The 14,898-nt window shown below is 34.2% G+C and overlaps 1 protein-coding gene across 3 annotated transcripts; it reads left to right on the forward strand.

The window, feature by feature from the left end:
- Positions 1-6,800: 6,800 nt before the first annotated feature.
- On the forward strand, positions 6,801-14,583 carry LOC107488525 (ARM REPEAT PROTEIN INTERACTING WITH ABF2). 3 transcript variants are annotated; one of them, XR_002375361.2, is made up of 20 exons: positions 6,801-7,540; positions 7,660-7,823; positions 8,507-8,679; positions 8,761-8,881; positions 8,960-9,034; positions 9,142-9,236; positions 9,381-9,456; positions 9,763-9,870; positions 10,171-10,299; positions 10,467-10,535; positions 10,729-10,788; positions 10,970-11,093; positions 11,362-11,501; positions 11,910-11,973; positions 12,099-12,178; positions 12,471-12,535; positions 12,621-12,738; positions 12,859-13,034; positions 13,365-13,616; positions 14,308-14,583. XR_002375361.2 is itself a non-coding variant. In XM_021142386.2 (19 exons), exons 1-19 carry the CDS (start codon positions 7,294-7,296, stop codon positions 13,453-13,455), a joined length of 2,175 nt encoding a protein of 724 aa, XP_020998045.1. In that variant the 5' UTR covers positions 6,801-7,293; the 3' UTR covers positions 13,456-13,718. The 3 variants fall into 3 exon arrangements, 2 of the variants coding, with proteins under 2 accessions (XP_020998045.1, XP_015964762.1); XM_021142386.2 differs by lacking the exon at positions 14,308-14,583 and having other exon boundaries at positions 13,365-13,718; XM_016109276.3 differs by lacking the exon at positions 14,308-14,583 and having other exon boundaries at positions 6,814-7,540; positions 12,859-12,983; positions 13,365-13,718.
- The last annotated feature ends 315 nt before the right edge of the window (positions 14,584-14,898 follow it).

Raw genomic sequence — 14,898 nt, forward strand, 5'->3', positions numbered from 1 at the left:
TGGGGGACTCTTCCCGGGTGCTCTCCGCTTCCGTTCGGGATGCGGAGGCGCGTCGCAGATGGCTTCAGTGGGAGTCTCTCTCTTGGCTTTCAGGGGATGGGGTGTAGCTGGGATCGGTGGTTCGTCCGTCGCGTTCCTGGTCGGCCAGTTGCCGCTCCAGGTTCTGGACCCTGTGACGTAGCTCCTGCATTATTATGGCGTTGTCGCCGCCCGTTCCCCCGAAGAGTCGCGTCCTTATGTGTGGTTCAGTGTGTTGTCGGGGGGACCTTCGCCGTCCTCTTAGTGAGGCGACGGAGGCCGCCCCTTCTGCTCCGGCTCCTCGGCCTTGGTCTCCGGGACCCGGCACAACGTCTATTTAGTCGTTCCCCACAGACGGCGCCAATGTTCGGTTGTCGGTTGACGGACAAGTCAGGTGGTTATTTGAGGGAGTGGTAACGCTTTAATTGCGGTCGTGCTGGGTTTGGGTCTGCCGGGTAGCCGAGCTCTTGTTGTAGAAGGAAGGAAGGGGTGCCACCTGCAAAGACACTCCGACGCTCTAGTCAGCTAGTGTGCAGGCGGGGAATATGATAGGTGGAAAAAGTGACGTACCTTGGGGGAAGGGCAGGTCCTTCCCCATTTATACCGTGTCAGGGGTGGGCCCTACAAGGACAGGCCCACCTTCCTCGAAGCTTCCTCACAGCTGCGGTAGAGAGCTGTCAGGGATGCGTGTCCGGGTCGCGTAGTGAGCTGCATGTGCCCGACCGCTCGGGTCGGGTCATCAGTGGGTCGGGTCGACCCGCAAGTGGCCTGGGCCAGGCCGTAACATATATATAAATGAGTAGAAAATGTTGTTAACAAATTACAACCGTGAAAAAGAGAAGGTGATTAATAAATTATTAACAAACTGAAAAATTAACAACAAACAATAATAAGTCAATAATTAACTCAAAAATTAATAATCAACCAAAATACCATCAACTCGGAATAAATCCTATATTATTTTAGCTTCAACTCTAAAATAAACGTTAAACTAATTTATCCAACTAATTATCATAAATTACACCCTACCTGATCTAACGTAATTTAATTTCTAATTACACTTAGGACTGTTCATGGTTTGGTTAATCTAAAAACCAAATATATTTTTAGGTTAGTCAAAAATATAATTTGGTTAATTAACCAAATTGGTTTTATGTGATAAAACTAGTTATTAACCGGTTAAAAAATTCAAAAATCAATTTTTAACCGGATATAAAAATAAAAACCAGTTTTAAAAAAATAATCGATTAAAAAAAACGGTTTTTTACATAAAAAATTGGATTTTAAAAAAATGGTTTTTATTTAACCGGTTTTTACAAAAAAACCGGTTAACAAATTTAAACACAAGAGTTGTATAAAATTTGGTTTTAATTTTGGTTAACCGGTTAAAAATTGGTTTCTAAATTTTGGTTTTGGTTAACCAATTTTTAATAATATGGATATAATTTTTAAAATTATTTTACTAAATTGGTTAACCAAAATTTAGTTATGATTTTTTAACCGATTAGCCACAATTTGATTATTTTATGAACACCCCTAATTACACTAACTAAATTAATGTAAAAAATCCTAACCACATTTCATAACAAAATTTAATCAATAATTTAATAAAATACTTAATAAAATCTTAAAAAATAAAATATATAAAAAAACAAAAATGAAAAAAAATTACTCTGATGGAGGCGTTAGAATGGTGGGAGTATGGTGGTGGCATTAGAATGATGAGAGCATGGTGGTAGCACGAGGCGGCAATAAAATCTATAGTGGCAGAGTTAAAATTTAGCAACTCATATGTGTAATATAACAAACAACTAAAAGAAAAAATAGACAAGAACCTTACTTTTGGCACTATTGACCTTAGGGCGGTGACGGTGATGCAGTGACGACCTTCAACAATGAGGAAGAACACCAACAGTGGTAGCAGAGACTTTTCACGTAGACTCCAGCAACAATAACGACAATGTACTGATCTGCAACAACGATGGGACTAAATAGCAGCGACGACAGTTCTGGGTGGTGGCGCAACAACCTCCTTCAATGGAGGTGAGAGAGAGAAACAAGAGAGGGGGAGAGAGAGAGAGAAAGAAAGAGAGTGTGCACGTTTGCAGAAGTGAGGAGGAGAGATTTTACGTTTGAATTTTATTCCAAATTTATCTTCGGAAAAATCTGACGATAAGTGTTCGTCGTTGTCTAAACGTCGCATTACACTAATTTGTGTTATTGTTGAAAATTTCCGACAAAAAATTCGACACTAAATTTAACGCTAATAAAATTAATATTCGCGTCTATTTAATGTCGGATTTAATTATGAAATTTTAAATTCAATGATAACTTATTTTGAGGATAAATTTTCATTCATAACTGTCGAAAACGTCAATTGTTAAATCTAGTGATATTAAACGTATTTTTTGTAGCACATATAATATTTATTAAATATTCTTTAGTTTTTATGATCCATCAATAATAAATTAATTAGAATGAAAAAAATAATTTTTCGCTAGTTATTAAATAAAAATATTTTACTAAATAACTTTATAACTAAAGAGTCTAAATGATTAACGTTTTTAATTTGTTAATAGTTCATATGAACCAGAGAGACTACATATTATTAGAGCTCACTTCTTAAATATGCACAAAATATTTGTACTCTTAAAAATTTGTGTCTATTTTGACATCGTTTTAATGATTATATAAGAATTAAATAATCTCAATCAAATAGTTATCATACATACAAAACTAATAACAATCAGGTCATACAAATTACATTATACGTAAATATATTTTATTATCTTTTGCTAATAGTTCTCACATAAAACTCATGCATCTCATGAAAAAGAACAATAAAAGCATATTATTATTTTTCAATCGTTTAAGTATAAGTTGTCTAAATTAAAAAAAATAGAAGTTGAAAAGAATTTTATTAAAAAAAATGTTTTTAATGTTTTCATTTTCATCTAATGATAGCAATATCATCTTAAATTTTTAATATGATATTATTTAGGTGTTTTCAATTTTATCCTTACTTAGCTTCAATGTTTTTTTTTTGGTCACACTTTGCTTTAATGATTTGTTAACTTGTAGAGCAATATATATAATCATTGCAGAATTAACTCTTTATACCCAAAATGTTATTTCATAATTTATTAATAAGCGGAAATTTTCATTCAACATAATAATACAATTCTTTTCTAAATTTATGTAATTTTAATAATCATTCGATATGCCTGTCAAAACTAAAAGTAAAAATGATAATTATTAGGGTACCAATTTACATATACAAATCACATTTTTTAATTAGAAATATGGAATTGTGCAACTCTAATCAGTTCGATAACTGAGATTAGACTCGACTTTCTCTGGATTTATGTGCGAGCGTACATAAACTATCTCTTTCTCCTATACTCTTTACTCATCTATTATATTTTGTTAACACTTAAAACTTAACAGATTATTAGTTATTAGTTAAATTAAGGTTGGTTTTCCAGCAAAACGTAACTATATATTACACATTTTACTATTCAAATTTAAGGATTTAAATCACAATTTAAGTTGTGAAAATAAAAAAAATTGGCTATAACGACTAATATAACAACAATAATGGTGTAAAAAGTCTGTTGTGATAATACAATAATAATATATATAACATAATTCTACTTCTATTATTGAATCATGTAAAAATTTTATATTCTATATGTAGTTCAATTTGTTATATTTAAAAATTAGTATAAATGATACAGTTAATCAGACAAATTGTTCTTTTAATAAAGACAACATATATAAAGCATAATTTTTGGGATTCCCAATGCTGATTATTTGTTGAAACACTTTGATTTCATTCGTAAAGTGATTTTAAGAATTGAAAAATCCCAAATTAATAAGAACATAAACTTTGAAGGGCAATTACTAGTGTTTAAGGAAAACAAGGGTCAATTCAGAGATCTCTGGTATAGTGCAGAAGAATCGTTATTCGTTAATGCATGTGGTTTGGCGATACACAGGGGTGCATTAATGTCTCTTTCTTTCTGGTCTCAATAGATTGGACCTTGTCGTATTAAATTCAAATGCTTTCAAATATGAAATACATCAATTTGGACAAAGACCATGACATATTTGCCAATTATCATGCTTTACACTATCAATAGTTATATAATATATAATATCTTAGAAGCTCTTTAAATATCTTTTCAAATCATATCCCTTAGCTTAGAGGAATAGATTTTTTCCGTATACGATCACTCGAAAATTCGAGTTTTGTAAAACGATGTTCGCCGGTTATTAATGACTCAACACCAGTCATGGACGTACATTGGCAGGTTGATATGAAAACCCTCTCCCAACGCTTAAATTAATTCATTAGTATTTTGTCAAACAATTTTTTAAAAATAAAATTCAAGATATATATCTCTCATTTTTTTATAGTAAAAGAATTGATGAGTATAATAAAAATTACGAGTTATTTTATTTGTTATTGAATTATAGCATTAAAATGATTATTTTATTCAAAGTATATCTTAAATTTAACCGAGCGATAAGAAGTGAATTAAAAGATGTGCAGCAGCTAGCCAGCATATGCAGGGCAGGAGCACACGATTATTTGCTAATTTCATTAGAGTCAGTGTTGCAAATAATAGCCAGGGATGTTGGGTCGTTAATAAGGACATAGCTGGTAGTTTTAAATCTAATTGAAGCCTCAAGTTAATTGGAGTGAGGTCAATTTAAAGATCGGAAATTGCAGTTGTCGTACATATAAAGGGGGAAGGGGAATTGGGGGTTCCACATGACATGATCTGCATATATATCTCATCCTCACAGTCTCATATCGAGACATTGTCACATGCCTTCATTTGCCAAACGGTGTGCCATCTACCATTAAATCTTGTAAATGGCCCCAGTTTGCTTAGGTAACAATTATTTCCTAAAATCACAGGCCTCGGTTGCTTCTTTATGTTTTTCTATTTTCTTGTGGATCTATCGTTTGACTTTTAAGTGGTTGCCATTCATTTGCCTTGTGGGTTGCACCATCCACCACCACCAACCCTCTTTCAGGATTCTTTACCAATGTCACTCGTTATTATTAATCCATTTTTTTATATAAAGAAGGAAGATTATTAGTGTGATTAACGTAGTTATTTATTTAGTTCTAGTCTATTTCTTGCTGTAATAGAAAAGAGAAATTACCTTGAATGGTTTTTTTTTTGTCAGGAATTTCCTTGAATGTTTTGAATACAGTTTTTATTTTTTGGTATTAGTGAACACATAATTGAAAATTTGAAATGATGTGCAACAAATATTCTTTTTGGGTCCAGTCTTTGCTTCTTCCAAAAAGGTATTTCTTGATGCAGAAGCCCAAGGACTTTTCTCTTTTTCCCCATTTTGTTAAAGCTTAAGACAGGCCCAATTTTATTGTAAAGGCAGGTCCATTCACAATTCACGCATGTCTTTTCTTAGGGCCCAATTGACACAATAAATGAACTGGCTAGCCTCTTCACCATGATTCGATGAAGGGTGAACTGTGAAGATGGACGGAGAAAATGAAAAATTGAAAAGAAATTATTGAGCTATTAAGTAATTAATAATTTAACCAAAGGCAAAGTATTACTTTCGTATCTGACTTTTGGAATAAGTATTAATTTAATCTATAACATTTTAAACATTTTATTTTAATCTTAAAAGATTTTAAAAGTCCTATTTCAATTTTAAAAAATTTTGAACGAATTTAATATTGTCTTACCGTTAAATTTGATATGAATAATTAGTATATTAAAAAACTAATAATATTTAATTTTAGTACATAAATAAAAATGACACACCAACAATCACAAATTTTTTTTTAATTATAAAGCATTGATAATTGATTACTAGGATTTGGATATTTTTTTTTTACAAAAAAGAAATTAAGAAGAGAATGTGTTATAAAAGAATTTTTATTATGCTTTTCTAACACGCAGAATAAGATATGACTTAACAATAATATTGTTAACGTTTATATTACTTATTTCAGTAATTATTTGTATCAAATTTAATAATAGAATAATATTAAATATTTGAACTCATTTAAAATATTAAAGATTAAATTAAAATTTAATTTAAATATTAAAAACTAAAATAATACTTTATTTTTGACTAATTTAGATGATAGAAGTAGAATTTATTTTTTTCAAAATATTAGTATTAAAAATTGAATTAAATTAAATATTATAATAGTTTTAAAATTTTTGACAAATGTTAAGATGGAAAATACTTTTTATCCTTTTTTATTTTTTTCCCATTTTTCTTCTTCTCTTATTTTACCAAAAAGAGAGAAACAAAACTTGTTACTGTATATTTGTTGGGACATCTCACATCAGTAGCATTTTTATTTTTCTTGTATTAACAAGTTTCTTATGGGTCCACAGCAGGTTGGGCCAAGAACGCTCCATCCCCATCCTGCCCCGCTACTCTGTAATCTTCTTTATTTGCCCCTTTGACTTTTGGTGCGTTTTAGTTGAAGCCCACTGACATGTCAGCTACCACACTTCATTCCCGTTATAGAACTCATCATCATCATCCACCACTACACACTAGAATTTCAACCAGAATCAGATATTGTTCCTTCGTTATTAATGTATTTTCTTTTAATTTGAGTGTGAAGCAAGGAAAAAGCAAAGAAGAATATAAATAGACCAAAAAGGACATGCGGTGTGCAGCTACTAGCTGCTAGTAGGTGTAACTAAGACGACGAATTTAGGTAAGGAAACATTAAAAAAAAGAATACACGATGATGTAAATAATATGGATAGGTAGAGCAGAGCAATCTGAAATCCGAATACACCACACTTGGTTCATAAAATTCTAATCCAATCATATTCCTACGTTCATGATCCACAGGCCAACGAGGCCCACCCAACTTTACCACTGGGCTCACACTTTCTTTCAAGTTTCAACCTCAGCTGCCTCCACGCGCATTTTAGTAGCAACCTTTCTCTACTATATTCTTCTTCACCGGGCGGAAGCGCAAGTTAGTCGATCCCTTTAAACCAAGGTTAAACTGCCAAACGTGACAGCTTATAACTGAAAATGAAAATCATACATACTTTCCTGTAATACCTGAAATACCCCTACGATCTGGTTCCCTATTCAAAATCCCAAATTCATCTTGGATCACCCTCTTCTCTCTCTCTCTCTCTCTCTCTCTCTCTCTCTCTCTCTGGCACCTCATTTCTGTGGAGTGTTGTGTGTCACAGAGAGAGGGGATCTTTGTTCTTGGCGCTTCTTCCTCTCCTCTCGTTGTTTCTCATGGAGCTTCAAGGTCCCTCAGATCAGTGCCATCCCGAGAGGAAAGGCCAGAAGAGGAAGCTCGAGGACGAGTTCGAAGAAGACCACCACCAGATCTCCACTCCTCCTACCGGCGACGCCCGCGACGCCATCCTTGCCGACGTCCAGGAGCAGGTTTCCATCCTCAACTCTACTTTCTCATGGAAGGAGTCAGATCGAGCCGCCGCCAAGCGCGCTACTCACGCGCTCGCCGATCTTGCCAAAAACGGTAAATCCTCCGTTACTCTTCCTCGATCTCCTAGCGTGTTGCTCCCTTCGTTTCGGTTTTTGGCGAATTCGGTCGTGCATGTCTCTCGGTGTAAATCCTTCGGTGGTTGTGTCTTGCAGAGGAAGTGGTAAACGTGATTGTCGAAGGAGGAGCTATTCCGGCTTTGGTTCAGCACCTCCAAGCTCCCCTCGTGACGGAAGAAGACCTCGTTCAGAAGCTGTTGCCGTTTGAGCATGAGGTCGAGAAAGGGAGTGCTTTTGCACTTGGACTTCTTGCCGTCAAGGTAACTTCTACTCCCCCCTCCCCTAATATTACATTAGAACTCATTTGTGCCGTGGATTTTGCACTCTGAGGTGTATCTGATGTTTGATATGATTCAGCAAAAGTGCAAATTAAGATTATGGTTATGCTTCGATAACTACCAATTACTAGATAATATATTCCTGTAATAAATTACCAGAAGCGTTAGTTTATTTAAATTCTCTCACTCAGTGTTAATTTTAAAATGTTATATTTCTGTTTCTTGGGAATACTAGCAAAATAATAACCCAAATTATCTTATTTAACTTAATATTTATAATTTTTTTTTATAATTTTATGTAATTAACATTTATAATTATACTCTTATTATGTGTAATATTACTTAATTAGTCCAGTAATAATTAAGAAATGCAAAATAAATTAAGCAGTAATTAAGAAATGCAAATAAGATAACTTTAAGCTGTTTCGGGCTGATGTTATTGTAATTTCTAATATATAAGTAGATTAATAGAAGAGTTATTTTACTTAAAATTATCTTACTCGTCGTTAATTAAGTATTTCATCTAAAAATGTTATTGTTCCATTAAGTAAGGCTAGTTGTATTGTTTTTTGTTAAGCTTTGTGGAAGCCTCGAAGATGTCGCATGTTTCCTAAACTTGCTTTATTTTTTTTTTCCTTTGCTTGAAAATGCCTTCCCTTCTACAGCCTGAACATCAACAGCTCATTGTTGACAATGGTGCCTTAAAACACCTTGTTGATCTACTGAAGAGGCATAAGAATGGTTTAACATCTCGTGCCATTAATAGTCTCATTCGTAGGGCTGCAGACGCTATCACTAATCTTGCTCATGAGAACAGCTGCATTAAAACCCGAGTCAGGTTTGCTTCCTTATGGACTGTAATACATTTAATTTGGTTTGGAGTGATTATGTGTCATGATTACCTGGAATTGTTATGCAGGATGGAAGGTGGAATTCCGCCTCTTGTTCATTTGCTTGAATTTGCAGATACAAAGGTGCAGAGAGCAGCTGCTGGTGCATTGCGAACCCTTGCTTTTAAAAATGATGAAAATAAAAATCAGGTTGGTATTCTATGCTGAAAGTCGGGAATTTTGATTGACTGAAATGTCAGCTGAATAAGTAACAGAACCTTATGACAGATTGTTGAATGCAATGCTCTACCAACTCTGATTCTAATGCTTCGTGCTGAAGATGCAGCTATTCATTATGAAGCGGTATTGCCAGTGCAACCATAATTGCTAGATTTTGAAAAAATATTGCGCCATGTTGGCATTGACACTTCACTTACTGGTCGCATGCAATGAATTTTATTGTATTACAGGTTGGTGTGATTGGAAATCTGGTCCATTCCTCCCCCAATATCAAGAAAGAAGTTCTTCTTGCTGGGGCTTTGCAACCTGTTATTGGATTGCTTAGGTATATTCTTGGCTTGGACCCCGGCAAGCTACTATTGCCCCCCTCCCCCTATCTTCTACTTGTTTTGATATTTATAGGACATATTGTTGAAAAGAATGTCCTTCTATTAATAAATACACTCTAATATTCATTTTATATTAACAGTTCTTGTTGCTCCGAGAGTCAGAGGGAAGCTGCCTTGTTGCTTGGACAGTTTGCTGCAACTGATTCAGATTGCAAGGTAAACAAAATGTTAAGTGCACTATATGTATGTGTCTTTTCCTAAGGATGATAAAACTGAAGGTAGAAAGGGCAGCAAACCTAACACCTTTTATGCTTATTGACTGGATAGTGGAGAGGATTACAAAAGATTGGAATTATGAACTTATTTGTTTGAGTTTCTTTGTATTACTTAATTCTTTGTTAAATAAGGATTCAGTTTTTCTCATTTTATTTGATAGGATACATGTTAGCCTCTGTGTTCAATGCATCAGATAATATATCTCCATTCTTAATTCCTACCCTCTTTTTAACTTGAATTTTGTAGGTTCACATTGTACAGAGGGGTGCTGTTCGACCTCTGATAGAGATGCTCCATTCCCCTGATGTGCAGCTCAGAGAAATGTCTGCTTTTGCATTGGGGAGATTGGCCCAGGTTATTTTCCCTTTTTGTACCATGTGATAGTAAACTTGTTCAAGTTGTAAAGTCACTCACATATGAATGGAAACTTTTTCTCCCTTTTATATTCTGTGTTTGTCTTGTTATAATATAGTTTCTGAACATATCTTGTATTAGTTTTTAATTTTTTTAGTGGCCTTAACTTTAATTGTGTAATATTAAATATTGAATCTTTTTAAATAGGAGTGTTTTTCTCTATATTTACATGTGAATGATTGATTTTTTCCAGCACCATAACATTTCTTTGCATTGAAAATGTTTAATATTAAATTTCAGGACACACATAACCAAGCTGGTATTGCTCACAACGGTGGCTTAGTCCCTTTGCTGAAGCTCCTTGATTCGAAGAATGGGTCTTTGCAACATAATGCAGCCTTTGCTCTTTATGGCCTTGCAGATAATGAGGTGAGATATAGATGTAAAATTTCAAATAATTAAGATATAGAAGTAATAAATATAGGAAATAATAATTAAGATCTATGAATGTTTTCACTTGCATTAGAAAACTTAAGTTATTTAAGCTAATGTTTATTAACTATTTTTTTTCTTTTGTTATTCTATTTTGTTCATAGGATAATGTGTCAGATTTTATTAGGGTAGGCGGAATTCAGAGATTGCAGGATGGAGAATTCATTGTTCAAGTAAGTTTGCCTCTGTAATACCTGGACATTAGCTTTGATATCAAGTTATCGCTGTTTGTTTTTTTTTTTGGGGTACAAATCAAATATGCCACCTGATTGCATATGACTTATAAATTCTTCATACTGGAAAATAGAAGGTTGATCATGGACATGTAACATATGTTGATCTATGTGGGATTGGTTTCTATTGCAGGCAACTAAAGATTGTGTTGCAAAGACATTGAAAAGATTGGAAGAGAAGATACATGGCCGTGTAAGCAAAACTTTGCTTAGACAGGATAATTTAAAAAGTTTTTGGTAGTAATTAACATGGAAATGACGAGTGCTACTACTGAATCAAATTATCAGAACCTCAAGTTCTATACAATTACCGAGCCTTATCCCATGTTTTATATTTCATTGCAATTTCTAATCAGTTATGTTCATCTGTGTAGGTGTTGAACCATTTGCTATATCTGATGCGAGTTTCAGAGAAGGCCTTCCAGAGAAGAGTGGCTTTGGCTCTTGCTCATCTTTGTGCAGCAGAGGATCAGAAAAAAATATTTATCGATCACCATGGTATGTTTCTGTTAAGTATCTAAGGAAAGTGGGAAACCACACCTTAAAAACTAGCTGATAAAGGGGAAGAACCACTCTCCTTATATATAACATCAAGCATTCCATACTACCCGATATGCGACTTTGGGCACCCCATGATACCCAAGTCCCTAATAGTTTCATCTCAGTCATATCTTTTACAGAAGTTTGATATATATTATTAGTTGTATAGACTCCATTTGGTGGGTCCATCATTTCTTGTTATTGATGCTGAGCATATGTGCTGTAGGTCTTGAGTTGCTTATTGGGCTGCTTGGTTCATCCAGCCCTAAGCAGCAACTAGAGGGGGCTGTTGCTTTGTTTAAGGTGGCTAACAAAGCTATGACTCTGTCTCCTGTCGATGCCGCTCCTCCTTCTCCAACACCCCAGGTAGTCTTATATAGAAGTCATTTTCCTCAGTCTTTGTAATCGCGCTGCTTAGAGTTACAGAATTTTATTTTATTTTTTCTAGTATTTTCATATAATCTCAACAGGCTGCTTGCATTTGATTATTTTGGTTCTAAACTTTATTTCTGTTTGTTTTTTATTGAGGATAGATGGTATTGATTAGATTCAACTTGAGGTTGAAATTTTTAATACATGTATTTTTGTATTGGGCATGTGAACTTTTGATATTTATTCTGTATAAAGATGATTTGAATACCTTAGTGATGGGGTCTAGTTATAACTTAGAACCTTGGTCCACATCTACTGCCTCTATTTCTTGTCTAAATAATTTAGAATAAGATGCTTCTAGAAGTTAGAATCTGAGATCATATACTTTTCTTCCTTTTGCAGGTCTATTTAGGAGAGCAATATGTCAACAATTCTACCTTGTCCGATGTAACGTTTTTGGTTGAAGGTTGATTCTTTTCATCCATGCTGCATCTTTCTTGAAACTATTGCTTGAAAAATAACTTGATGGAATGTGGTGCTGTAGATTCATTGGTATTTGTAGTTAACTGCTACTTTCATACTTAACTGCAGGCAAACGGTTTTTTGCTCACAGAATCTGCCTGCTTGCATCTTCAGATGCATTTCGTGCAATGTTTGATGGTGGTTACAGGGTGAGCTTATATTGATCTCTACTAGCAAGCCATGTATCTTATCCTTCCCCAACTCTGGACAATACTCCCAAGATATAAAGAAACCAAAAGCATGCACTCTCTCTCCTCAGTATTACAAATTTTTTTGTCCAAGAAAAGAAAACACTGTTATTGACCCACATGATTTTCACGAGACTTTATTCTCATATTAAAATTAGTTGAAAACTTTAGCTGGAGATTTGGCTAAGCTTATTTTTTTAGCAGGAAGTTATAGATTTACGTACATGACATGCAAATGTTTTATTCATGGCAGGAGAAGGATGCAAGAGACATTGAGATTCCAAATATTAGATGGGAGGTCTTTGAACTGATGATGAGGTCAAATATGTGCTTTGCTCTGTGTTTTATGGTCATGATGTGTTTTATTGAAAAATTAAATCTTAATTGTTTAATCTTGGTCCAGATTTATATATACTGGGTCAGTTGATGTCACTCTTGATATTGCCCAAGATCTACTTCGAGCGGCTGATCAGTATCTTTTAGAGGGACTTAAGAGACATTGTGAATACACCATTGCACAGGTCAGGCTTGATATCTATAATTGGATTTGTTGCACACACACATCTAGTGTATTGCACTATAACTTAACTAATATTCCACTGGAAGGTAGGTCTCTCTTGACTTTTGTTTTTTTGTCTCAGGATATATCACTAGAGAACGTGTCAAGTATGTACGAACTTTCAGAAGCTTTTAATGCTATATCATTAAGGCACGCATGCATCCTTTTTATCCTGGAGCAATTTGATAAACTGAGTGCAAGGCCAGGGTATCTACCTAACTCCTTCCAATCCTTTGCTCTCTTTTTTTCCCCCCCTAGGTATTCCTTCCTCTTAGTGGTTGACACTTACCATAAACCAATAGATAGGGTTAATCTGGATTAAACATATAGATGTTAAGAATCATGTTTGAGACTTCTAGGTTCTATGGCTACTATGTTGCGAGTTTGTTAAATATATATTTTTCTTCTTCTTGACTTGTGTTTAGGTAGGATTTGACAGTAAAACTAGAACTTCTGTTGAAATAAGCTGGATAAATGTTGGCCGGTCAATTATAGCAATGGGTGTCTGGAAACTAGTTGCGGACTTACTGTCAAATTCGTTCTCTATAAAAGTTGGAAAAATTGCTGCCGTATACCAACTATTTGCAGACACACACTTCTGATTCAGCGGATAACTCCAGAGATCCGGAATTACTTTGTTAAAGCTCTTACCAAGGCCAATTCCAACACCCAGCTGTAGTATGTGTTGTTCTACTATTGACATCTAACCGATTGTAATGTACAGAATGTGGTAGATGTTCTTCTTTTCGTTGAAACCAGCAAAAGAGGTCTCCCATTTTCGTTGCAGCATTGCTTAGAGAAATATCTAACACGGCCATGCATGTTCGTTTCTGATGTAGTGTAAGTCCCTGTTGGTTGTAACGTCATTGTTATAGATGTAGCAGATATGACCTTCACGAACATTGTTTTTTCTCATGCAATATTGTGATGGTTATGGCTTCATAGTTCTCTTTCCCGATTGATTTTGCATTACGATTGTTATGATTGTAGGTTTGCCCAAGCACTTGATGTATATATAGCATTTAGTTAGTTGTCTGCAAGAGGTTGTCTGGGTGGATAATTTACATCGTACGAAGTCATTAAATCTTGTCTTCGTACTTGGATATGTTGTATATTTGCAAATACTGTTAGAAGATAGACTCTGTGAGAGAGAGAGAGAGAGAGATTGGAATGGAAGCAACAAGCTTAGCTTTGATCATGGAGCTTTCAACTATATACAACAAACTGTTATAACTAACGCTACATCCTAACAGTAACAGAAAACTAACTTCTTATCTTAACTGGTTGAGTTAGTCCCTTTATACATCAACCTAATAAATGCAATTAAGTGAATCATTAAGCTAATATCTAATAAATACTTCTCTGTAAGGGCTAGATTACAATACATGTTAAATGCTTGTACCAGGGCATGCTATTTTTTTATTTGGTCAGATATTACCAGGGCATGTTAAGTGTTTCTGAAATCGGTCTGCTTTCTTATTTCATCATGATGCTTGACGATAATAAGCTTCTCTTTTTTTTTTTTGGACAGGGCTTGACGATAATAAGCTAACCCTTTAAAAACCTAGCATGAATCTAATATCTGGTTGGAATTCCTATGATTCACGGGCCTTGCCCACAGTGATTTGGTTTCAGCGATAAAAAAAATACTTGCCAAGTGCCAACAACATATTTTAATTCTAAGAATAGAATAATTCAAAATTATTTTATTTATTTATTAATTTATTGTCCCTCAAATTTTTGTTCTCTATTGTAATAAAGCATTTCTTTAACTATTCTATATTTCAATAATAATTGTTAATTTTCCTATTATGGAGTGAATTTGTTATACTTCATATGGAGATCTTATTACCCATTAATTTTGGAAAAAAAAAACTATGATGCACGGATATTGATATGGACACGGGACACAATACGACACAAGACACGAGACACATGGATATATGAATTTTAAAATCTTATAAAATACGGGGACACGATATACACACATAATAGAGTAAATAGTTATTTTTGACTATGAAAGATTTGAAGTTTGAACGCTGACAAAACTGACCATGAAAAATTAAAATAAAAATTATACCCGTATAAGATAAGTTCTGTTTGACAAAAATAACCAATAATT

This window comes from Arachis duranensis, chromosome 5 (assembly GCF_000817695.3).
Source record: "Arachis duranensis cultivar V14167 chromosome 5, aradu.V14167.gnm2.J7QH, whole genome shotgun sequence".
In the NCBI taxonomy this organism is placed as follows: Eukaryota; Viridiplantae; Streptophyta; class Magnoliopsida; order Fabales; family Fabaceae; genus Arachis; species Arachis duranensis.

What these genes read in the sequence shown, in the direction of transcription:
- LOC107488525 (XM_021142386.2), top strand. Translation starts at nt 7,294, where the DNA reads ATGGAGCTTCAAGGTCCCTCAGATCAGTGCCATCCCGAGAGGAAAGGC. An exon ending in CGCCGATCTTGCCAAAAACG is followed by an intron (nt 7,541 to 7,659) that starts GTAAATCCTCCG and finishes TGTGTCTTGCAG; the next exon opens with AGGAAGTGGTAAACGTGATT. An exon ending in AATATTTATCGATCACCATG is followed by an intron (nt 11,094 to 11,361) that starts GTATGTTTCTGT and finishes TATGTGCTGTAG; the next exon opens with GTCTTGAGTTGCTTATTGGG.